This window comes from Phaseolus vulgaris, chromosome 3 (assembly GCF_051622355.1).
Source record: "Phaseolus vulgaris cultivar YP4 chromosome 3, ASM5162235v1, whole genome shotgun sequence".
Lineage (NCBI taxonomy): Eukaryota > Viridiplantae > Streptophyta > Magnoliopsida > Fabales > Fabaceae > Phaseolus > Phaseolus vulgaris.
The window spans coordinates 3,208,945-3,234,376 of record NC_143500.1 but is presented as its reverse complement, the minus strand read 5'-3'; the positions used below and the strand labels follow the sequence as shown (position 1 = coordinate 3,234,376).

Sequence of the window (25,432 nt, the reverse complement as noted above, 5' to 3'; positions counted from 1 at the left end):
GACTTAACCTTTAAAGATAGTGTTTGTTGGACTTAAATCCAACCCAACTTTAATTAGGCAAATGCTCCCTGCACCCAATATTTTTAATCTGCACCCAACATATTTTCTTAAATTTCCAAAAATGCCCTTAATTCCGAAAATAAAAATCCAGAATTGAAAATAATATATTTCGGAAAAATAAATCTGGAAGTAATTATTGAATTTCGGAAATAAAAATCCGGAAACAAAAATTAAAATTCTATTTTGGACAAAAAAATCCAGAAATGAAAAATAATACATTCCAGAAAAAAAATCCAGAAAAGAAATAATTGTGTTTCAGAAATAAAAATCCAGAGAAAAAATGAAAAACCCATTCTGGATAAAAAAATTTGTAATATAAAATTTCGTTCTGGAAAAAAATATCCGAAACACATTTCAGAAATTGTTTTTAAGGACAGTTTTGTCTTTTCCGCTGGGATCGGGTGCAGTGACATGGTGCAGGAAGCAATTGCCCTTTAATTATGTTGAGTTTTGATTTTAGATCGAGTAAATATGTTTTCACGTGTATAACATTTGTTTTAAGTAATTTTTTGTCATTTTCATTTTCAAATAATTTTGTGTCATTTTTGTCCTGGCCCATGGGATTTTTTATGGCATTTTTGGTCCTATAATTTTTTTTTCTTATGTGGACTTTATGATCCTATGAAAAAAAATTTACCTTCACCCGTACACTTTGGACTGGCCCAAATTGAAAGGTCTAGTTGGGGTGGTACAAAAGCTCATGGATTATCAAACACAATGGCATAGTATAATAAAAAATAGGCAATTGCTTCCTGCACCCAATCAATTTTGACTCACACCCAACGAAAATTTTAAAATCCCATTCTGCCCTTTTCACACATTTGCTTACGGATTTCAATTTTATACCTTTCGGATTTCAAAATCTAGAAGCTCATTTTCATATTTCATTTAAACTTCTGGAAGGTCATACCCAGAAGTGAGTTATGAGTTTCAGATTTTCATATCCGGAATGGTGTGTTGTAAATGGTGTTGAGAATTGAGATCCGAAACTCATTTATGTTTGCTTACGAATCTTGACATCCAGAAGGTCATTTATGCTGTCCAAATAAGCTTATGGATGGTGAAATCCATAAGTGACATATTAGTTCCGGATTTGTATATCCAAAACTTTGTAATTTGACTTACGGATATGAATATCGAAAAGGAAAAAATTTAAAATCATTAAAGATAAAATGGACATTTCACGTGAGTGCGTTGAGTGCAAATCTGAATTGATATGGTGCAAGGAGAATCAGCCTAAACAATGTCTCCCAAAATTAAGATTACTTTCACCTATATACATTAAATAAGCAAATAAATTATTAAACATAATAATAAAACCTTGATAATTGAAAAATAAAAATGCCTAATAATTATTATTTATCATTAGTAGAAAATGAAAATAATTTTTTTAAATTGAACACATTTCCAAATTTTAAATTTTAAATCGTATTTTTCATTTTCAAGATAAATTTATCTTAGTTTTAGCATTTTCAGGTAAGACTAACTAAATTTAATTTAAAAAGAAACAAAAGTAGTTAATTTAGTTTAATTTAAAATTTTCAATTCTAATCAAATTCAATTTATAAAAAAAAAAGTTGGATAAATTTGAGTCTTTCAATTTGAAAAATAGTAATTGACATTTATCATGTTATAGTCAATAAATTATTAAATTTTAGGTTCATTTATGTTTTTAGAAATACTGGAATCATAAATTCACATTTAACTATTTTCCCTACTCTTGTAAGATTGGTAACAAAATTTGTTTCACATAGGAAATCATGCAAGACAGCCACTAAAATTTGAAAATTCTTTTTATTTAGAGGGTGTTGAAACTAAATATTTTCTTCTTTACATTATTTGTTCTAAGTGTTTTTACTTTTTCTTTTAAATTAAGATTATTTTATGCATTGATTTGTTTTAGGTCTTAAAAAAGAAAACTAAAAACATGTTTGATCTCAAATACTATACAAACACTATAATAGTCTTGTTGTACAAAGTGATAAAATAGGATATATTAAAAGTGTGCATTGCATCAAATAATTAACACCTTGGATTAGATGATAATGTTCTGAGTAATTACTGTACTCTTGAAATAATAAGCTTAATCAAAATGTAGAAAATGAAAGATTAAAGCATTTAGTGCCAACAGAAATAAATATTTTGCATTGGTCACACAATGTTTTATTGTGATTTTTTACAAAAAGTTTTTTTGTTTCAACATATACGAGCTATTCTATCTATATGTTTATGATTTTTCACATCAGTTAATAAATATTATGATGAACTAAAATATGCAGAATGCCAAATGGATTTTGCTTCATAACTGCCAGAATTCAGTATTGCATCATGGTTCACTGCATTGCTCCCTTTGCTTCTTTGTATAGTAGATCAATGTGATCCTGCAAAATAATGTTCACAATGAGTAATATTTATTGAGTAAATCTCTCAAACAAACATCTGAGTGTAATTTATAGATAAACATTTGGTTCTGATGCATAAAAATCAAGAACTGATGCATATTTGGTAGGAATTGTGAATCAAACTGCTGATTAATTCAGAAGGTTAATAGTTACAAAATTTTGACAGCAGCACCTTATAGTACTTGAGCAATTGTGGTCTCTTCAATTTGAAAGTTGGAGTTACTATATCTCTCTCCATGTCAAAGGGATTTGATTCCAGATGAATGGCTTTTAGCAGCTCAAATCCTCTAAGCTGAGAGTGATTGTTTCATGTCAGATACAGCTAAAACAACCAGAAACTAGCAGCACAGCATAGTGAATTACTATATATACATACTTGGTGTTTCTGACCAGTGCTGTTGAGCTCATCCAAAATGTACTTTCTTGCTTTTAGATTATCACATAATGATTTAAAATCATCACTCACATTGTGCACTAGTGCCCAATCCTCAATGGCCTTTCTTTCAGGGACCACAACAGCCACCAAGAATGACTCAAAGCTGTTTCCATACACCCAAATCTGCATAAGAAAGAAATTTTTTTATCCATTATGAATCACATTTGTGTGGTACTAATGCTACCCCTCTATTCTCATTTATAAGAAAAAGAAAAAGAAAACTTTTTTCTTAAATATAAACAAATTTTAACTACTTTTACTTCATTTGATGATATATTTCATAAAATACCTTAACTTTAGTTAATGTCTAACTTTTGGTTAACCATTATCATATCATTTGTGCTTTCTGTTTTACCATATTAACAACAAGGGCATCTTATTAAGAGAATTAGTAAAATTTATTACAGTTTCTTTTGTTTATAAATGAGAACAGGTGTATTACTCTATATATGAACTTTTCTTGTAAACTTGTATTGTGAACAAAAATTGAATTTCTCACTATTGTTTCTCTAGTTTTTATGAGTGCCATGTGAATGAAGCAGAAGCATACCGATGCTATAAGGGGGCATTGCAAATACTTGTTTTCAATATTCTCCACAGCAACATATTCTCCTTGAGATAGTTTGAAGATATTCTTCTTCCTATCAATAATTTTCATGACTCCATTTGGTTGCCACTCTCCAATGTCTCCTGCAATGATGCACTTGTATGTGAATTCTTTTGCTTATTTACAAATCACTGAATTTTGAATCCAGAACAACATTTGCTTACCTGTGTGAAACCAACCATCAACCATAACTTCTTTGGTCAGATCTTCACGCTTGTGATAACCAGAGAACAAGGTGTTTCCTCTCAGACAAATTTCTCCCCGGGCTACATTGGAGAGAGCGTCATATTCCATCTCTGGCACAGATTCAAGCCTGGCTTCAATGGTTGTCATGGGAACACCAACTGTTCCTGTCATGGAATACACATCACCTATGGCTGTGAAACACCCAGCACAACTTTCAGTAAGACCTGCCACATCAAAATGATAATAAATTAATGTGATCATACATAACATACACACTGATACGATACGGATAAGGACATAAAGATACGTATAATCTCTAAAATGTAGGATACGAGGAATGACACAGATCTATATATTATATAATTATGAATTATATAAATTGACAATAAAGATTTATGTGTACAAGTATGTTTCAGTTTTTCTTAGCAGAAGCATGGCTAGTTCAAAAGGATTTGTTCCTTATTCTTATAATCATATTAAAATTTATACTAATAAGTTTGAGTTTTTAGAAAATTAATGTATTTCTCCTTTTTAAAATTATGTTAGAACCGTGTTAGAATTGTCAGTAATCCAACAAATATTTTTTGAATTGGATACTTTACCGATATGTGTCCTGCGAGTGTTAATGTCTGAGTCTCCCATGTGACACCATTTAAGAGACGTGTCAAAGCCTCATATGTGACACTTATATTCAAATCATGCTAGAATTCTTTCATAGATTGAACCATCTTTGTTTTTATTTTCTAGTCAGATTATTTTCTGAAATTTAGTCCTTTTGATTCAGAAAATTTTGATAAATTTTCCTATGTGGTAGAAGACTCATATACCATACCATATCCTTGTGATAATGTAGATCCACTAGTGACCCTCATGAACTCTTCCACGTGCCTAGGCAAAGGAGCAGCTCCAGATAACAGGATGCGTACACGTCCACCCAGTGCTTGTTTTGTCTATCATTAAAACTCATATTTTAGTTTTGAACCAGAGTTTATGAAAAGAACACATGAAGTTTAAGTGCTATTATACCTTGTCAAACACAAGCCTATCGAACAGAGGTGCTGCTTTGTGTTGTGGAAGACCCTTCTCAAGATACTTTAACTTGCTGTCATTAGACTCCAAATTAGTTTACACACTTACAGAAAACTTCAGACTTGAGTTTAATGATGAAACATACTAGTTGTAAGCACACTGAAACAGAGTACTCTGCAGTGCTCCTGCTGAAGAAAGTCTGCTTTTGATACCTTCAAATGAAAAGCTTATTTGTCGGATAAAGTGTCACACAAAGATAAGGATTTAAAAACATTGTTTAAGATCATGATTCTTGGTTTAAACATGGTTGTCACAGAACCAAAGATGATCATAAGAAGCATTCTTGTTTTACCAGCACAAATACGATCAAAAACTCTAGGAACACCACAGAATATAGTTGGTTGTAGTGCCTGAACATCTTCCAGCAAGAACCTCACATCCTGCATGAATCAGTAAGGGGAATTAGAATAGAACACTTAAAGAACGAACCAAAAACCAATTCCATGATGTGAATTAAAATCTTACTCCTTGCCAAAATCCTATTGCTGAGCCCTTGGAGATGCAATAAGTCTCCATTATTTGGTCATATACGTGAGCAAGAGGAAGAAATGAGAAGTACACATCGTCTTCTCCTGCCTAGAAATATTAAAATTTGTCTTGTTAGTGTCAGTTATTAACTATGAGACTTGGACACTCTTTTTAAATGACGTGTCCGTGTCGGACACACGTGTCAGACACGATACTCGTAAGATACGTATCGGTGAAGTGTCCAATTCAAAAAATATTTGTTGGATTTCTAACAATTCTAGCACGGTTCTAACATAATTTTAAAAAGGAGAAATACACTAATTTTCTAAAAACTCAAATTTATTGTATATATCTTTATTATGATTATAAAAATAAGGAACAAATCCTTTTGAACCAGTTATGAAAAATATTTTTCTACTCCAACCAATTTTTGAAACATACTTGTGTACATAAATCTTTATTGTTAATTTATATAATTCATAATTATATAATATATAGATCGGTGTCTTGTGTCCTACATTTCACAGATTATAGGTATCTCCGTATACGTGTAATATCAGTGTCCGTACTACATAGGTTATCAGCACTATAGTTTTTAATTCAACAAAGATAAGACACTCAGCCTCATCTTCTCATTGTATTAATTTTGAATATGATTAAAACATGTACCACATTTCCCTCAGCAATGATGAGAGTAGAATTACTTTCCTTGGCATAATGTGAGGAAAGTAGTTGATTTTAGAATCACCAGGCCAGTTATACAGCCAATGTGCTTACTTTTTCCTAACCTTATCTCATATCAGAATTTCACCATCCACTAATTGAAATATGATTGTGATTTGATTTTCTCTTCATTGGGTTTAAGAAATTAAGTTGCCATGAAAATCATAGAGACATTTATCAAGATGCAAGCCAAAGAAAGATTGGGGTGGCATAGTTCAAAGAGTCAATATTATAATTTATATTTCATGAAACTAACTAAGCTTCAAGAAAAATGGTTCTTACCACTCTGTCTGTTAACATAATTATGTGGTCAACAGACAACACTTCAGCCATGAAAGCTTGATTCTTAATAACAACACCTTTGGGATCGCCAGTTGTTCCACTCGTGTACATTATTGTGCAAATGTCTGTCTTCTTTTTCGATGGTAAATCCCAATCCAGACATCCCTAGAACAAGGAAGAAAAGAGAAGATTTTTTTTTTATATAAAAGTTTTCATATTAGGTATTATTATGAACTTGACACCTCAAATAACAACAATCATCTGTCATTAATTTATGACCATGATTCTGACTTTGAACACCAAATAGGCAATTGAAAACCAGTTTTAACATCTTACCAACAAGAGAAACTCTCCCCATGAGAAGCAGGAGGCACCATGCTCCTCAGCTTCCTTCTTTTGTGTGGTCGAAACACTTCCAAAGCTCACAATAGCTACATCAATAATTAGAGCTCGGTCAGCATGGAATGCAGTAAGACCCTTAATCTATGAGTAGCTAAAATGTCAATGCTTCACCTACTTTTAAGATTTGAAGAACACTGCACAAGACATGACAAAACCTGTGGAAACAGATGTTAGTTCATTAGGAAACTTCAAGGAAATCGAAGGATAACTTGCTAATTACAACTGTGTTCTTATAAAAGACAGCATTGAAAAGGACTTGCAGTAGGCATGACATATTTTCAAGTTCAAAATATGGACCTGACTTTACATCACTGTTCCAAGCAAGTGGCTAATATTAACATCATATAATAGCTAATGTTGATCTTTATATAGCAGGCACATATTTACAGGAGGGAGTCAAATATGTGGAAGCACCAGATAAGATAATCCTAGTGAGTTTGAAGGTTCAAGCAAAGCTATATCACCAAATAATGAAACAGCAAAACTATTTGTCACACTCACCAAATCCAGGATGACTAAGCAAATATGGTAATATTAAAAATAGAACAATTCAGTGTCTTAGAAAGTCTAGAAATAATAAAAGAAAACTGTGATCAAAGAACTCGAACATACTGATGGAATTTTTTTTTCCTGAACAAATGCAATTGAAACTTCTGCATGATTTATGATGAACTCCACAGCATTAGGACCTGATAAGCAGACACCCAAGTGAAAGGCAAAGTCAATTACTAGCTGGCAGAATGACAGAGTGAATGAGTGTTGAGCAAGAGAAACTTGCTGATATATGCTCCAATTTGAGTCCACAAGTTCTTCAGAGTAAATGTTTCAAATAGTAAAAACAAAGACACTGAGACATTTGCTAAGTCAGAAAACACATACCAAGGGTGTCATATAGGGGAACATATGACACTGCACAGCTATTGCAAGCCTGCAAAACAGAAAATCTGAATCAAGTGAAATCCATTGGAATAATTAACAAAGCCAATTAATTTTCCTAAAAATATGGACTAATGGTATATTAAGAAATGAATTTTAAGCCTAGCCCAAGGTTATTAGATGAAGTTTGCACTCACTTATATACTATGAAATGTGTTAGTCGATGTAGAATCTCTAACGTAGTATTCTCTCCTTTTATATGCAGCTTTCCATGTGAGTATTGCACTGACAGTGTACATAAATTTTACATAGTGATTCAATCACAAATGTTTATGCAGAATAGTTTGCTGACTTTTATGATTACTAATTTAAAGTCATACTAATGATGATTTTCGATTGCTTAATGATGGAAAAAAAATTTGGCACAGGAATTAAACTCTAAGATAGCAGGCTTTGTTAAATGAAGAATAATATATGGTGATACTGAGAAAGTGGTATACCTCCATTGCAATGATCCATTCAGGACAGTTGGAGCCATATATGCCACAACGATCTCCCTTGTGATTTAAAACCACTAGTTAGATTATCAAGTTCATATTATTCAGTGATTACAATGCAATTATCTTGAGAGAGAGAGCAAGGAATGTTGCAAACTCACTGGATTGACACCACGGCTCCTCATGGCAGAACCCATTTTCAAGGCAGCATCATAAACCTCTTGATATGTAAGCCATGCATAGGAACCCACCTGTAAATTCACCTCCAATGTTCTTCACATGATGTTTTCAAAAATTTGAGGAAAATTATGTTTTCCCCAATAGTTTAGTCTCTTAAAGCTATCATAACAAAATAACTTGTTCCCATTTCCCATACCTTTTTATGTTCCCCCAAGTTAGGTAAAAAGTGGCATGTAAGCATAAAAAATTCTAACAATCAATGAAGAGAGTACTATTTAGTGTGTTGTGTCACTTTTTAATCAAGGGACACTGAACACAAATAGGAGATTTTAATTCAAAAGTTCCTAAAATATGGTGCATGGAACCAAAATACATGAAGCTGATACCTTAGATTCTGTTTTTTGACGCCTACCAAGCATTTTACTGTTGGGGTTCCTTTTAACAGAGTCCCTGCCAGATGAAGCACCAAAACTGAATGAGAAATGGTGTGCTGTTTTTCTTTTCTTACATAGAAAACTCACATGAATAATTTGATACAATTTGGAGGAAGAACTTTGCATGTAACTGATAAATTGAGAAATTATAGTAAAGAAATTAAGAAAAAAAACTAGTTAAAATTAGTTAACAAGAAAATATACATAAAAATCAGTATTAGCAAAGTTGGATGAAAGTATAATAATGTTACTTCTTAATATGGAGCCAAAAAAACACTAATCCATTCGAATTTTACTGCTCTAAACTGAGTAAAGATTAAGTGAGTGATCAGAGAAAAGTAAATTAACTGTTGAAATTCTAACACAGTCATGATTTGTCATGTAAGTGCATGAAATGCTGAATGTTAATTTTCTCATCAAGGACTATTATTACTCACTTGACCCTCTAAAGTAAGTTACTCAATTTTTAGAAGAGATTCCCTCAATGATTACCATTGTCATGTTGTTGTGTGTCATATCATAAACACAACAAAAGGGATAAAATTTTCCTACAAAATGACTTAATGCATGGTTGAGAGTTTATCAATTTTACACTATAATAACTTCATTTGATGTTCAGTTGCATAGTGATATTTAACATGAAAGTTTTATATAAAAAAAAAATCTTTTCATGAAAAAAGAAAAGTACACCAAATTGTGTATAGTGACCTGAAGAAATCCCAAGGGGACTCCAAATCAGAAGGAACCTCCAAGAGACCCTCTTTAGCATAAATGCTTCTGTACACAGGACCTGCTGATGGCTTTCCATCAGTTGCAGGACTTCCCTCCTCAACCTTCACAGTGAAAACCTCTGGCATTGTAAGAGGGAAAGGAATGTGCAGGTGTGTGTGTCTGAGAACTGTTTCTAGGGATGATGGTGATAATGATTTGTGATCTCAGTCACAAGTGGAGTTATATGTGAGGTGATAAAGACAAAGGGGTGTGGACAGATCAACTACAAAGGAAGAAGAAGTGCATGTGAAGCAGCAATGTGGGGGTTGAGCCAGAGCAATAAATTCAGTGTTTACTTTTGCTATGCATTTTCTGAACAAATTTTTATAGCTGGTTTATTGCTACTGTTTTAGCTCTTCTGTGACTTTTGTGTTTGCATGTTTTCAACCTCTACGAGCATTTATATTGGCAGCAAAAGTTTGGTGAAGCTACCCTTGCCTTTTTCCTAACAGACAAGATCACAAACACAAAACCAAACAAAATAAATGGTGATTCTCATTAAAATAAAAAATGCGTTCTAAAAATTATAACTATTTCTTTCTCTTTGCTCTTTGCTCTTTGCTGATACTAATGGTATTATAAAAAAAAATAAAAAATAAAAAATAAAAAGTAAAAAAATTATAGAAAATAGATTTTCCATTAATGACCACCGTTAAGCATTTTTTTGTTGACAATAATGCACCCTCATCATCTTCCTTATTTTGGTCAACGCTTAACAGTGATGACCAAAGCTCATAAATGGCTGCTTAGTTGGTTATGTACCTTCTCAATCAACACTGCCACTTTTCGTTCAGAATTTCTACAGCAAAACATAAATAAATACATGTATTCAATTTTACTATTTAACTGAATTATAACAGTGGCTTCTCTTTAGTTTTTCACTGCGATTTTTTTAATAATTTTACTCTTCCCAATTTCAAAAATTCATAATTTTATTCTATATTTAATTTTACATGTTTTATTTCTTTCTTGTTGTCCCCATTGGAACCTAAAAATAAGGTTTATGACCAAAACAATTCATTCAATTAGACTTAATGATTCCTTACACAAATAAAAAAGACAAACCATATCAGAAGTAAAGATATATAATAACTAATTCTAATAAGAATAACTACTTCTATAAAAAGAATTGTGAATATGAGCTTTTACAATTCAAACAAAAAAATAAATAAACTTTTGTGAAAACTTAGTTAACTCTAGTTTAAAATTTTTTTACTCTATTGGAGATTCCACATCGACTAGATATTAAGATATTTCATTTTTTATAAGTGGGTGCAAACCTTACTTTATGAGTCGAGGTTGAGTTAAACTTAAAATTCACTTCTTAATATGGTATGAGAGTCATTTTCGAGTTCATCTTAGCGAGAATTTGTTGGATGTATAAGTTGAGTTATACTTAAAGTCCACTTCTTAATATATGAAATAAATAATATTCATAACAATCCATTTAACTTATAAATAATTTATTTATATTACAATATTGTTATAATATATAGTTGTTAAATAGTATTTTGATGGTTAAAATATTATTTTCCAATAAATAATTACTAGAATGTGACTTGCTATAGTTCTAAGTTGTGAGGAACTTATTTACATGTCTTCACATTTTGCAATTTAAACAAGTTGGTAAAGATGGGTTGAAAAATGAAACCAGAATAGAAACATAGTCAATGGGGGAAGTAAACCACATAAGAAGAACAAAAAATAATTGTAAGTTGGTTGAGAATGTTTGGTTAATGGAATAATTTTATTGATGCAGTTGGAATTGGTATGACAAACATATTATTAGGTGGAATATGATGCAATTGGATATGTGAGAGGTGGGAAAAAGGTGGAACATTAATTTGGTGACCAATTGAAAGGATATAGCCACTTATAACTCACCTAAATTTGAATGCTACAATTAATGTTCCATGTAACATTAATTACCAAGGCATGTAGCACCACAACTGATGGGGTATATGCCAATTTTTATCATTTTTATTTTATGTAAGGATGTGTAAATTATAAAACTATAATTGTTGATTGAGAATTTTTAAAAAAAAATTAACAACTTGATATTATTGTGGCATGATTCTAATAATTATTTATATATTTTTTAGTACATTAATCATCATTTTAAGAGATTCAAATTCAATAAATTTTTTTGTTTAAAAAGATTTTTCAAAGTAAATAATATAGATTGGAGTCAACTGTTCAAGAATTATCTCTGACAATTATAATTGCATCCCATTGCTGAATGTGAAGAGAAAGAGTTGTTTGGGGTGGTAAGAGAAAAAGGGGAGGAGAGGTATGAATAGCAATATCATCTACGGGGACATGGGCTTTCTGTTTAAAGACATTCTAAAAAAATTTAAAATGAAAATGCATTAATGTTGGGTTCACCTATATTAATCTGTTTTAATTAGAAAAAGGAAGTTTCTTCCTGCACCCCTATAGTTTTCTTTCTGCACCCTCATAATGTTATGTAAAGATCAAACTGTCCCTATTATTTTTTAAAAACCTTAAAATGCACTTGAACTGTATTTATTTTTTTACATTCTGAATTATGGAATCTGGAAAATTTTTGGATTGACAATTCCAGTAAAATTTCGGATCCACCAATCTGTAATTTAAAATACACATTTCAAATTCAAAAAAAGCATTATGGATCCACCAATCCGTAACAGAAATATGCATTTCAGATTTAAAAATCCATAACTAAAAAAAAGCATTACAAATTCATCAATCCGTAACAGAATTAGGCTTCTGGATTCAGCAATCTGAAAATCAATAATTCAATAATTCATGCAAAATTTACTTTTGGAACACCCCCTCATCCGAAAAAAAAAAGATTTAGTTCTGGATTGATGAATTCGTAGCACACTCCCAGATCTCTTTTTCTAGTAATCACGGTGTCCTTTTACAAATAAAAGGTCAAAGTTCGGGATGTAAAAAATTGTGGGGTGCAGGAAGAAGAAGCCTTAGAAAAATAATGATGAATTAGCGTAAGCTACATAAAGTTGATATTTAAAAGCTTACACTAGTATTTACTCAAATCCGACACTATTTATTAATTAGTATTGACTTTTGATTTTTAATTTCAACTTAACATTTGAGTAATAATAAATGTTATTTTTTTTAGTACAATAAAAAAGAATATAATTTTAATATAAAAATATTAATTTTATTTGAACTCCATTAATACTGAAGTAATTAAACACATGTTTGATCCTTAGTAATTATTATGTGTGTTTTGAGTGTTAAAAGAATAAGAAAATGAGAGGTGTGAATAGCAAATCGGTCCCTGGGATATGAACTTTGGGTTTAAAGAATATTGAAAAAAGTCTGTTTGTTTATGATATCATTGAATGTTGGGATTTTATCCTATCACAATTCACAACAAAAAATTTAAAAATTCTGCTAGCCAACCATTGCTGTATTTGCTGCCAATTATTTCAAAAAAAAGAGTTGGAAATAAAACTGTAACTATGAAAAATATCCATAAAAAATAGCATGCGAATATAAAAAATAATCTACGCACAAAAAAACCCAAAAACAATCCATGATAAAAATGTCTTATAATCACACAAACTAACATAACAATACTCAGAAGCAATCCTTAACAATTTTGACATCGTTATTCAGTCAGAATCAAAATTTCGCACAATAAATTAATCTATACAAAACTTCATCAAACAAAGTATATATCGATAGAGATAAAAACTTATGTTTTACTCAAAGAACATCTTCAAAAAGACCTAATGAACTAAGTTTCTTCACAAGTGAGTTCGAATTGATTCAACATCACCCAACACTTCTCAATTTCAAGTGAATCAAGAAATTATTGTATGGTTGAGCATAACATAATCCAAATCTCAACCAACATATACACATCACATTTTTTTTTTAATTTACACAAATCCAAAGATTTAATAATATATCACATGAAAAATAACAAGATAAGATGATATGATATGATATGATATATGAGACCGTCTAGAACAATTTCTCTCCTTCCAAATATCAAGTTCGCGAGACCAACGACCCCACGATGCCGGCGATAAGAGCGGTGGGATCACCAAGCACCGCCGACACCGCCACCTGCACGGCCACTCCGGCGAACTCACAGCACCTTTTCACCCTGCCACCTTTTCCCCCTCTCCCCTTGTGGCAGCCACTCTCGACCACGCTCTTCAACCCCTTACCCTCATGCCAACTCTCCACCACCATCTCCCTCACACACGCCACATGCAAGTTATACCTCTTGCATGAGGACCTGTAGCTCCACCCCCTGCCCTTCTGCCCGCAGCGGTGGCATGCCGACCTCACCGTCCGGTACAGGAGCAGCCTGACCTCATTGTTATCACCGGCGATGACCGTGGGCAGCTTGGCGCAACAAGGGTGGAGGTCGAAGCCGCAGGAGAAGCAGTGGTAGAGGAAGCCCTTGAGGGGCTTCTGGCAGGCGTTGCAGTAGCGGGGAGTGTCGCCGGGAGGGTGAGAGAGGAAGTGGAAGGAGCATTTGGGGTAGAAAGGGTGGAAGAGTGAAGGAGAAGGAATGGAACAGTGAGTGTGGAGATCGAAGTCGCAGAGGGAGCAGCTATAGCGTGACCCTATGCCCAGTTCCTTGCAGCCGTCACATTGGAAGGGAGATTCGGAGTAGTCAAACGTTAGCTTGTGTTGTTTGTGGCTGAAGTGAGATATCTCACTCAATTTCTTGGTGGCTGTCGTTTCATGTTCATCATCATCGTGTTTTTGGTGTTTAGGGTTTTGGAAATTGGACTTGTTATACATGGTTTTGATTTGGATATGATGTGGTGATTTTGTTTTGGAAAGTTTTTGGAGTGAAGTGGGAGGGTGGGAAACCTATATATATATATATATATATATATATACAAAAGTTTATGTATTCTATTTTATCATATTTTTAAATTATTCTTTTAGTGCCTAGAATTTCTTTTATATCAAGTTATTGGTGGAAAATAAATTGTTTTTTTATCAAGAAAAAATAAATAAAATATATGAATAAGGATTACTTAACTCTAATCTTTATACAATAAATAGAGACTAACTTGATGTTCTTCTTTCTAGTTATTTTATCACAAAATAATTTAATATAAAAAAAATTATTTATAGAAAAAAATAATTAGTTATTATAGTAACTAAATTAGAGACTCTTTTAAAAACTAAAAAAAAAAAATAGTTTCTAAATTAATTTTTATTATTGTAAGATAGTTTCTAATTTGGTATCTAATTAACTACTAAATTTAGAATGTAAATAGTTGGTAGTGAAAACATGTAGCTAATTAATATCAATTTAGAAACCAATTATTTTTTAGTTTCTAAAATGGTCTCTAATTTAGTTACTATAGCAACTAATTATTTTTTGTCTCTAACATTGATTTTCATTTCATGATTTTTTTTAGTGGGTGTATAAGGATTGAAATATTTTTAAAATATTTTATTTTATTTATTTAATTATTTGTTGGTAAAAAAAAAACACAAAACAGATTGTCTCAATCTCAACTCATGATCCATTAATTTCTTAAATTTTGAAGGGTATAATGAATTTGTGGTATTTTAAAGAGTGAGACAATTTTTGTAATATGCATGCAGCTTTTGATGAGGCTGAAGCATTTTTTTATTATTATTATTTAGGTGGTTATTTTTTATTACAATAGGTTTAAAATTCTTTTCTATACTTGGATCATCTAAAAAATGGTCCAATTAATTTTATTCGTTTTTTATTAAAATAAAAATGAATGAATATGTGTTCTTTATTAGGTGATAGTGAAGATGGAATCCATGGATGAAGAGAGAAAGAGGCAGACATAAGGCATATTATTATTTAGGTCTTGTGTCCCACAAGAGAATATATCCCATTTTTTTTTTCTTTTCTTTGGATAATATCTATCTTTTATATATGTATATTCTTAATTAACCTTAAACCTAATGTTAGAAAGATTATGGTAATAAATTTAGTGATATATTATATAATGACGCAAAGAATGTGTAATCCTACGAAGCATGACATGCACGCAACCTAAAGTTTTCAAACAAGGAAAGAACGAAGGCATAAATTCTTTATCCCAATAATTTAATTTTTATACCCTCTAACCCTATAATTCAATATAGCCTTTTAAAAACTTCTTTATTCTTTCTCTATATAATGTCTTCAAATTTTATGAACATTGCAAAGAACAAAAAAATAATTCTTTTTAAGTACGAAAAACAAATCTTAATTATTATTGTATAGAGTGTTCGATAACTCGGACCTCGCTATTGGATCCAAATGATGGGTCATGAAATTAGTTCAATTGTTGATCAATCTAGAAACGATAATTAAGATAAAAGATAATACTACAAGAAAAATATGAAATAGAAACTAATTTTAGAAACTAAAAAGAATTAGTTGCTATAGTAACTAAATTAGAGATCATTCTAAAAACTAAAAAAAAAATTGTTTCTAAATTATTTTCTATTATTGTTAAATAGTTTCTAAATTGGTATCTAATTAGTTACCAAGTTTCAACTACCAATTAATTAGATTCTAAATTTGATAATAAAAACCTCAGTTGCTAATTAGATACCAATTTAGAAATCATTTAATCATAATAGAAACTAATTTAGAAACTAATTTTTTTTTTAGTTTTTAAAATAATTTCTAATTTAATCCGTAACTAATTATTTTTTATTTCTAAAACTGGTTTTTATTTCATAAATTTTTCTTGTAAAGTAAAGACTACCAAATAAAAAAAAAATACAATTATCAATGTTACTTTGTATATAGTCTTTTTTTTACTTGAAGTAAGTCTTTTGATGACAAAAAAAAAAGTTGGTTTAACATTTTTAAACTTACAACCCAATACATAAAGAACGGGAAAATTTGTTTATACTTAATAGAAACTGAGCTTGAATTTTAGAAATATATAATTGAGTTAAATAATCATATAAATTTTTTGTTGTTTATAATAATTTCATATTCAACACAAAGAATAACTTTTTATAAAAAAAATGAAAAAAATGTAAAGTTGACACGTGTGACGAGGAGAATGGTGTTTGAGTAGTAGTAGATGAGATGAATGATTAAAGAGAATCTATATATTCTACACTGTTTCTTTAAGAACAAAGTGAGAAGAATAAAGTAACCTAGCTGAACAAGAATAATTAAGGAGGTTTTTTTTTTGTTCCTCTTTTATCTACTTTCATATTTTGACCATTATTTTCTTTTACCTCTGAAACAAAACAAGCATTATGAATCTTCCAGAAAGTGCTACTCATTTTGTTTTGATACTTACTTCATCCAATTGCACTTGCTGGAGAATCTTACTAGGTTGAAAGGAAATAAATTGTGGGAGTGAAAAAAAAAATTCAATGTTTATTCCTAAATTATTTTCAATTTTTCATATAGTTTTCTATTAATTTAATATGGTAGAATCAATTATGGTAGAATCCTAATTGGTTAATTTTGTATTTTTATGGATAATAAAAAATATAATAAATGAAAGTATTTGAAAAATATTTTAATTCAATTATGTATATATAAAAAGAGACTTAAAGAACTTAAATAAGAACCATCCAAACAAATTTGTATCAAATTAAGTATGTGCAAAATACAATTATATGAGATAAGGATTCAAATAACATATGTCATTTGTTGTTCTACATTAACCACTCAAGCCTGATACTTTGATCTTTTGCGTTGTAATTTCATCTACCAATTCGAATTATACGTCATTCTTAAGATTCTTGTGAACATTTTAACCCCACGACTTGTATTAGGTGTTGATTCCTAAGGAGTTGCAAATAAAGTTTTTATCTAAATTTAAAAGTTTGATATTTTAGTTTAACAGTTAAATACATACGATGAGGTTTAAACCCGTCAGAATAAGAAAAAGTTTGATATTTTAGTTTAACAGTTAAATACATACGATGAGGTTTAAACCCCTCAGAATAAGAAAACATGGCCAAATAAAACTTAGCTGTAATCCAAACCCAAAACTTTAGTTGCACCTTCATAAAAATTTGCAATTCATCAAAAAATTTATTATTAAAAATGATATTATTCTCGTATTCCAAATATTCTAAATTTGTTAATTCTGTTAATAGATGTTGGTATTAATTCAATTGTTAGTTCATCTTACTCAATATTTACAAAAAAAATTATATTGAATATATAATTGGTTTTGGAACAAAATTGATTGAGATATAGATTCTCTTTTTTGTTGAGTGTGATTGTATTTATCTTCGTTTTATCTTTGTCTTCAACGAGAATAAAATATTCCTACCCACCAACTTTACTTGTCCTTATGATGTAAAATATATATTTTTCAAAAAATAAATAAACGAGTCTTGCATAATTATTATTATTATTATTATTATTTTGTTTCAATGAGTTCATATGATTTATTCTAGGTAATGAAATTGTCCTTCCAATTATATGGTCATGAATTCATTTTATAAGAAAGAGGAAAGTAAAAAAATTGTAAAAACACACCAAAGCAAAATAAAATATTATACTCTACTTTATAATATTTATTAACAGAGTGATACTAAATTCTAAACTTCATCAAATTATAACTCCACTGTTTTTTGCTGCATATATCTATTTAAGTATTGACTTAACACCAAATAGTTTAATATAAAAGTAATTTTTTAATATAAATTTTAGCTAATTATAATTCCTATTAATTGCGTACATAAATTTATATTATAATGAAAAATCAATGTATTTTTACCATGTTTTGGTAAATCTCAAAGTTTAATGTTTAGAAGTGCATGTAAGAGCGTGCTTTCAAATCCCTTATAAACAACATTGAAAGAAGGAAGATATCACATAGATTTTGCCCAAGGTGTAAGATTATTAAAATTATTAGAATAATTTATATTCAATTGCAGTTTTGATTTTTAAATTGTTTATCTGAAATATTGTTCTCTTTCTTTTCCACAATTTTAATTAACATGTTCTAAGAAATTCTTAATTTTGATCTAAACTTTAATTTTACATTTTAGTTTATTAAATTATTTTGTTAAGGTAATAATTATGTTAAGGTTAATATTCAATTGGTTTAAAATTAAAAAAAATTGAATGTGAAATTAAAAATTAGAGCAAAATACATAATTTCTAAAAGTATAAAAATATAAAATGAAATAAAATCACATATTAAAACTTAAAGAGAACAAGTTAAAAAAATTAACATAATGTGTAGTACAAAATCTAAAATAATAGGTAACTTAACACTAAGGTCCTATGGTCTAGTGGTCAGGACATTGGACTCTGAATCCAGTAACCCGAGTTCAAATCTCGGTAGGACCTTTTTAAAAATGTTTTTTGTTTTCCAATATATGTTTATTTTAAAAAAATGGTATAACAGTTTTAATTTTATATAATAATAACAATATACTTATAAATCATTATTCAAATGCTATTTTATGGATTGAAATTATTTTTAAATTTTCAAAATTGGATTTAGTTTTTAATTTTTTATTACTAAGTTAATTTTTTTTATTGAAATTTGCTGTGACGAAGGTTTAATAATAAGCATTTACTTTATTGAAGAAATATGTGCATTGCTTTTTTACAGGAATTATATGAATGTAGAACAACTAAGTTTTTTCAGAAAAAAAAAATGTTTTTATCTTGGTTGATACTTATATATTACACTCATAAATAAATAAGTTCAAAATCCTGTAATTTCATAAGTTTATAAATATTGTATCAGAGTAAATAAGTCAAAAAAATCTATATATACATATATCTATGTTTAAAAATCAATAATCTTAGCTGAATATGTTCAACCATTTTGGGTAGAAATTATTTGTATGTTTTAAAATGACATTGAATAAAGTGTTAAGTTAAAACATAAATAAACATGCAATAATGTTCACAATACAGATCTTATCATATTATGATTCTCACATATATTATTCAACAAGAAAGAATATGCACTTATCTTGATCCATGAGTGATCCTGCTTAAACAATTACTTTATCTCCTTTGTCCCAATCTATCTCTTAGCAATTCCGTTCTTGTCACACACTTTCGTGATGGTTAATAGTGAGACAACTATTATTTGCAGAGACATAACCCTATTGACCTTAATTCCCAATCTCCATCGGTTTTCATTATTTATATTTCTTACGTTAACCAATGAGTCCTTTAATTCTATTATTATTATTAAATCATATTCGGATCCAAAACCCAAACTTTAAGTCATGTGAGTCACTTTATAGAAATTAATTTACATACATAATCTATATATGCATATATCTATGCTTAAAAATCAATAATCTGAGCAAAATTGGTTCAATCATTTTGTGTAGAAATTATTTGTATGTTTTAAGGAACACAAATGACCTGGAATAAAGATCATTATGTTGTTTAGTTTTAGAATATGGAAGGTGCTTAGGCTATTTTGTTTTGCTTTTGTGTTAGAATATAATGGTTAGTTCTCCTTTTATGTTACTAATTTGAGAAATTAAGAAAATGCTTTTTCTCAATTCAATAATAAGAAATTTTTACTCGATCTAATATAGTGTAGTTACCAACATATCATATTTTGGCATAAAAGTTTGTTGAATTTGATTCATCAATTTGAAACAAACATTTTTACATTTAAAATCAATAATTGACATTTATGATAAAAGAAACATTTAAATTGATTTGTCTTTTCAAGAATATTAAAAATTGATGTTTATTTTTTTTTACTATTATAAATTAATATAGGAAATAATTCATAATGATTTTTTTCACATGAGAATTAGGCGCATGGGAAAGAAGATAGAAAGAAGGGTTTTGCTTCCTACATTAGATTATTTGGCACATACATGTTGGATATCTCACATTGACTAGAAATTAGAGTCTTTCATAATATATAAATGGGTGCAAACCTCACCTCATTAAGTCGGTTTTATGGGGTTGAGTTAGGCTTAAAGTTTACTTCTTAATATGGTATCAGAGTCATTTTAAGCCTATCCTAACAAATATTTGTTGGGTTTATCAGGCCACCCGCTATTGGACAACTCATAACATATATCTTTAGGCACGAGTTGGTAACCTTAGGCTTAAAGCCCACTTCTTAACAATGCATTATATAAATTTTTTAAATGTATCCTTGGAATGTATTATGGTGTTGGTTATGGATTAAATCTAGAATAGGGAGATAATCATTTCAAAATTTGTGAGGGGTTATTAAAAATGTTTTTAAAAATCTTATGAAGGTATTTCTTTCATTTTACTTCACTGATATAATGCAGCTACAAAATGATCTAGTGCAAGAAGCAAAAGCCTTGAAAAAAAAGTATTGTGAGTTTGGGATTTGGGCCATATAGCTCAAGGATGTGGAAGAGGGGGCATTTTTGTCATACACCTTCATAATTTCTTCCAGTACCCCCATACTTCTTAAAACACCAAAATTATCCTATATTAATGTTTTTTTCATTCCAAAAATACCTTCCAAATCCTACAATCCAGAATATATAATATATAGAGAGAATTTTATATATATATATATATATATATATATATATATATATATATTTCAAAAACATTTCAAATTGTAAAAACTGAAAGATATTTTTAGATCCAGAAATATCTTCAAAATTTTATACTATGAAATGTGTTTCTTAGAAAAAAAATTCAAGTTGTAGAACCCAAAAGAAATACATTATGGACGGAAAAAATACATTATCGAATCCAATTTTAAAATGGGAAAAAAAATAGAAAATTGCACTTGCTCTCTTCTTTGTGTTAATATGCATAAACTTTATTGTCTTATCTTGATTTTTTTAAGTCAAAATATATGAGTAATTTTTTAAAAATATCAAATTACTTTTATACATAAAAAAACAAATAAGTAACTCCTAGAAAAGAAGAAAAATACATAAAAAATATATTACCCAACTTTCCCATATCTTATAAAAAAAATACATTACCAACTTTCGTGTGTCTTATAAAAAAAATTATGAAAAATAATGGAGCATTCAATATAGGGCTTCTTTTAATTCATGAGTTATCCTATTGTCTATAAATTGAAAAGTAACTGTGTTTTCTCCCTAATTGTAGACACTATATTGTTATTATTAATATAATAACAGGTATTTCTTTAATTAATAAATACATTTCAAAATTTATTTTCATAAGATTGAATTCTAACTGTTAAACTTTGAAAATAAATTTTAGATATATTTTGAATCATTCTAACTCAATATGGTATTTTATCTTTTTTTAAAAACATAAAAAAATACATATTATCATCATCATCATCTTATTTTCTATTATTAAGATTCGGATCAAACAATGTACTAAAAACACACACACATACATATATATATATATATATATATCTTACAAAATAATAATAATAATAATAATAATAATAATAATAATAATAATAATAATAATAATAATAAATACATGAACTGGTATAGTATTGTCTGAAAAGAATAAGTTTTAGATTCCTAGACAAACAAAGGACTAAGTGTCAGCATTTTTTCAATATTTACAACATAAACCCAAGTTTTCATGAATCATAAAATTTGATCATAAACAGGAGCAAATGAAGTGTCCTAGAAGCAATAATTACTGGAATACTGGTTGAGAAGACAATGACATTTTTAGTTGTTGGGAAGCTTTATGATTCTTCGTAGAACCACAGTCCTAGCTCTTATAATGTCTCTGCTACAAGTATCAGCTTGCACTCCTAAATCTTCAACATTCTTCATAAAAACTCCCAACTTCTTCTTCATCTCCTCTATTGCAACCTTCACACCATCATCCTCAATGGCAAATTCCACATTCTGCAGCACAGACTCAATCTCGATTTCCACCTTATCAATGAGGACCCGAATGCTGTCCAAATCCTTTATAGCAACATAGGTGCCAACTTGCATGGAGATAATTACTTCCCTGTGTCCTCTCACAGCAGTTTCATAGCTCTTCAACATGGTGTCAATCCACTTTCCCATTGAACCAATTGGGACTGCACTAACAGCAGCTAGAATAGTTGCAACATGTGGAGAAGCAATTGCTGCAGCCACAACTGAGCAGATCAACACAGCAGCAACTGTAGCTACAAATATCATACTTGAGACCTTCCTCCATGTATGAACTTGTTTTACTTTCTTATCTAGCTTGCTTTGTCGCACTTGCAACTTCTCAAGCATGAGTATCTGCTGATTGTAAACAGATTGATACATTTGGAAGAATTCTTCAGTGAAAGGGTCACCACTTGCCTTGAAATTCTTCAATTCCTGTAATGTCCTCGTATAACGCTTCTCTCCCAACTCGGTTTCCTCTTCAAACTGTTGAAGGGCTGCAAAAATAAGCAATTGGCTATCCCTGGCTCGCTTCAAACACTTCTCCAATGCAGTGCAGAAATCTAGAGTCTGCAAGCTATTTTCTAAATACTCCTCAACAAGCTCAAACAGTTCTTGGTTCTTCCATATATCTTTCTTAGAGCTTAAGATCACCTTGACAACTTCCTGATTCATTTCCAGCAGGCATTCTGTGACTTGTTTGAGAGACTCAAAAGAAAGGGACCGAACCTCAACTCCAACTGCCAGAGTTTTGATGACTTGATTCGCTCGAGCTTGAACTGTGGTGTCAAAGGACTGCAAATCAGAATCAAGTTTGTAGGCAGCCTCATATGACCTCAGTTCAGTCGCCATATCAGTATTGAAGTTAATTCCAGATGATGTTTCAGGGGTCTTCTTGCTCATGTGCCCCCCCATTTTGAAATGGTCTAATAAAGAACAAGGAAGAACCAAATCCAAATTCAGTACCTGTTTATCAGAACAACAAAAAAGTAGTTTCACCATGAAATTCCTTAAACGATTGGTAAAGTTGAAAGGTGCCCGCTTTATGATTACGGGTGCACAAATGATTTTGGCCTAATCACAAACAATTTGAGGGCAAATACAATCTATTTCAAACAAACCAACAGAGACTATTGCTACATAGAGTTGTACACACGAGAAACCTTACCATATCACAATCAATTTCAAACAAACACATTAGTGGATTCTATTACTGTCTTGTAGATCTTCACACATGAGAAACTTTACAATATCGCAATCAGATCAAACAAACCAATTAACAGGTAATATTTCTAAACCCTACACTTCACCACACAAATTACAATACTCCATTTTATGAATAATGGTGAACAAGTGGAAGGAATCAAGCAGAACCAGATGGCTAATTTTGCAAAGTACAAACCTTTGAGAGGGATTGAAGAAGATAAGAATTTCCAGAGAGTGATTACTTTTGATCTGATAATTGGGGTCACCCTTTTGAACTATTTCTAAAAAGGGGAAAGAGATTGATAGGCTGATTGTGGGGAATTGAAGAACTTGAAATCCACTGAAAAACTGTTACTTATCTACCACAAATTTGGGAGCTTTGAGATGTGGGCAAATGAATAACTTGCACGCATAAGAAAATTTCTGTACAAACGCGTGAAGCAAAGCAAAGCGAAGCAATGCACCTTCTCTCCCTCCACACTACTAAGATTTTGCTTTTCACGCGCAAAGCACTGAAGAAAGAAAAACAGTGACAAGGGTTTAACTAGACAAAGTGACTTAACTCAAGTCTGAACTTAGGACTTCTTGCTACCTACCAAATGGATTTTTATTTTTTTTAATATATTTTGAGGTGTTTTTTAGACAAGTTTCTACATTAAAATATACCCTTCAAAATATAAAATATATGAAGTTGGTGTGTCCATTAGATACACTTGTCAGATATTGACACTCTAAGTATTCAATTAAAAAATTATTTGTTAGATTTCGACAATTCTAACACGGTTCTAAGACAATTTAAAAAAATGAAAAAAATATATTAATTTTTTAAAAAAACTTAAATTTATTATATAATTTTTTATTGTAATTATAAAAATAAGGAAAAAATATTTTTGAATCAGTCATAAAAAAAACATCTTTATACTAAAAGAAATTAAAACATACTAAGTATATGTAAATCTTTATTGCAGAGATTATATGTATTTCTCTCTGTTCATGTGATATCAATATCTGTCTCTGCCTATGCTACATACCTCAAAACTCTCTTTTTTTTTTTACCCAAATGACCAAAATACTTTATCACCATAAATACTTTATACTGCACTAATAAAATAATAATGAAAAAATGATTTTTATTGTTTTTTTACTTTAATTTGTACAATTAAATAATTATTAGAAACCGTGGTGGTTATAATTTTAAACTAACTATCATAAATCATAAATGTAAAACATTTTAGACATACATATATAATGATATAATTAGATAATAAAAAATTATTTATAAATCAATATATAATAATTAAATATGAAATGTTACCAAAAAGACATAATGTTTGTTTTGATGAGGATAATAATTAGTCGTGTTGTTACGTATTTTGTTATTGTGTCTTTCTATATAAATGTGAAATGAGCTTTATTTAAATAGTAATTCAATTCCATTATGTAGAAACAAACAAAATTATTAAATTGTTCACTTAATTTTGGATCTAAGCACAATTAAACAAATGGAACATTCTAAGTCCTAGAATGAAAAAGAAAACATTCCAAAATCGACAATTTCTTCCTCCATAGTTTCTTCATGCAACTCCATAAAATTTTCAATTTTAAAATTACCCTTAAATGAAAGTATAGGATTTTTATTTTATGTGACTTTTTTATTAGAAAAATAATATAATTACATATAATTTATTATATATTGTATTGAATTTATATTATAATAAAAAAATTAATTATATAGAATCAAATAGTCTAAATACTAGATATTAATTGTGCAAAAAATGTTGGCAATTACTTTGCTCTTAGTTTTGGTAGACTTTATTCTCAATGTTAATCTTTTTAACTTGTTTTCTTTTTCTTTGCACTATGTTTTAACTTTTCTTTTTACATTAGAGTCCTTTATGGTAATTTTAAATATTATTAAAAACAAAATGAAAAAAATAATTTGTATTCATTAAATGAAAAATATGTTATTTTATATTTCTATACATGATAATAAAATTAATATCAATCACCTTTTTTAC

General features: G+C 29.6%; 3 protein-coding genes and 1 non-coding gene across 5 annotated transcripts; 1 reads left to right on the top strand and 3 right to left on the bottom strand.

Annotated features, from left to right (window-relative positions):
- Nucleotides 1–2,177: 2,177 nt before the first annotated feature.
- LOC137806103 (putative CoA ligase CCL6) lies at nt 2,178–9,792 on the bottom strand. Its single transcript, XM_068606055.2, has 19 exons — nt 9,351–9,792; nt 8,595–8,658; nt 8,190–8,279; nt 8,032–8,088; nt 7,535–7,583; nt 7,268–7,344; nt 6,771–6,810; nt 6,590–6,684; nt 6,254–6,418; nt 5,246–5,356; nt 5,073–5,160; nt 4,866–4,932; nt 4,718–4,793; nt 4,524–4,641; nt 3,670–3,915; nt 3,449–3,588; nt 2,839–3,021; nt 2,635–2,754; nt 2,178–2,441 (listed from the first exon to the last, which is right to left on the bottom strand). Exons 1-19 carry the CDS (start codon nt 9,497–9,499, stop codon nt 2,394–2,396), a joined length of 1,983 nt encoding a protein of 660 aa, XP_068462156.1. The 5' UTR covers nt 9,500–9,792; the 3' UTR covers nt 2,178–2,393.
- A 3,314-nt stretch (nt 9,793–13,106) lies between these two features.
- Nucleotides 13,107–14,246, bottom strand: LOC137806098 (uncharacterized). Its single transcript, XM_068606046.2, has one exon. It carries the CDS (start codon nt 14,184–14,186, stop codon nt 13,419–13,421), a length of 768 nt encoding a protein of 255 aa, XP_068462147.1. The 5' UTR covers nt 14,187–14,246; the 3' UTR covers nt 13,107–13,418.
- A 4,390-nt stretch (nt 14,247–18,636) lies between these two features.
- TRNAQ-CUG (transfer RNA glutamine (anticodon CUG)) lies at nt 18,637–18,708 on the top strand. Its single transcript has one exon. It is a non-coding gene; the product is annotated as a tRNA-Gln (tRNA).
- Nucleotides 18,709–21,791: 3,083 nt separating this feature from the next.
- Nucleotides 21,792–23,985, bottom strand: LOC137806097 (UPF0496 protein At4g34320). 2 transcript variants are annotated; one of them, XM_068606045.2, is made up of 2 exons: nt 23,611–23,985; nt 21,792–23,134 (listed from the first exon to the last, which is right to left on the bottom strand). In XM_068606045.2, the coding sequence occupies exon 2, from the start codon at nt 23,121–23,123 to the stop codon at nt 22,008–22,010; it is 1,116 nt and encodes a 371-aa protein (XP_068462146.2). In that variant the 5' UTR covers nt 23,124–23,134; nt 23,611–23,985; the 3' UTR covers nt 21,792–22,007. The 2 variants fall into 2 exon arrangements, with proteins under 2 accessions (XP_068462146.2, XP_068462145.2); XM_068606044.2 differs by having other exon boundaries at nt 21,792–23,174; nt 23,611–23,970.
- Between the last annotated feature and the right edge of the window lie 1,447 nt (nt 23,986–25,432).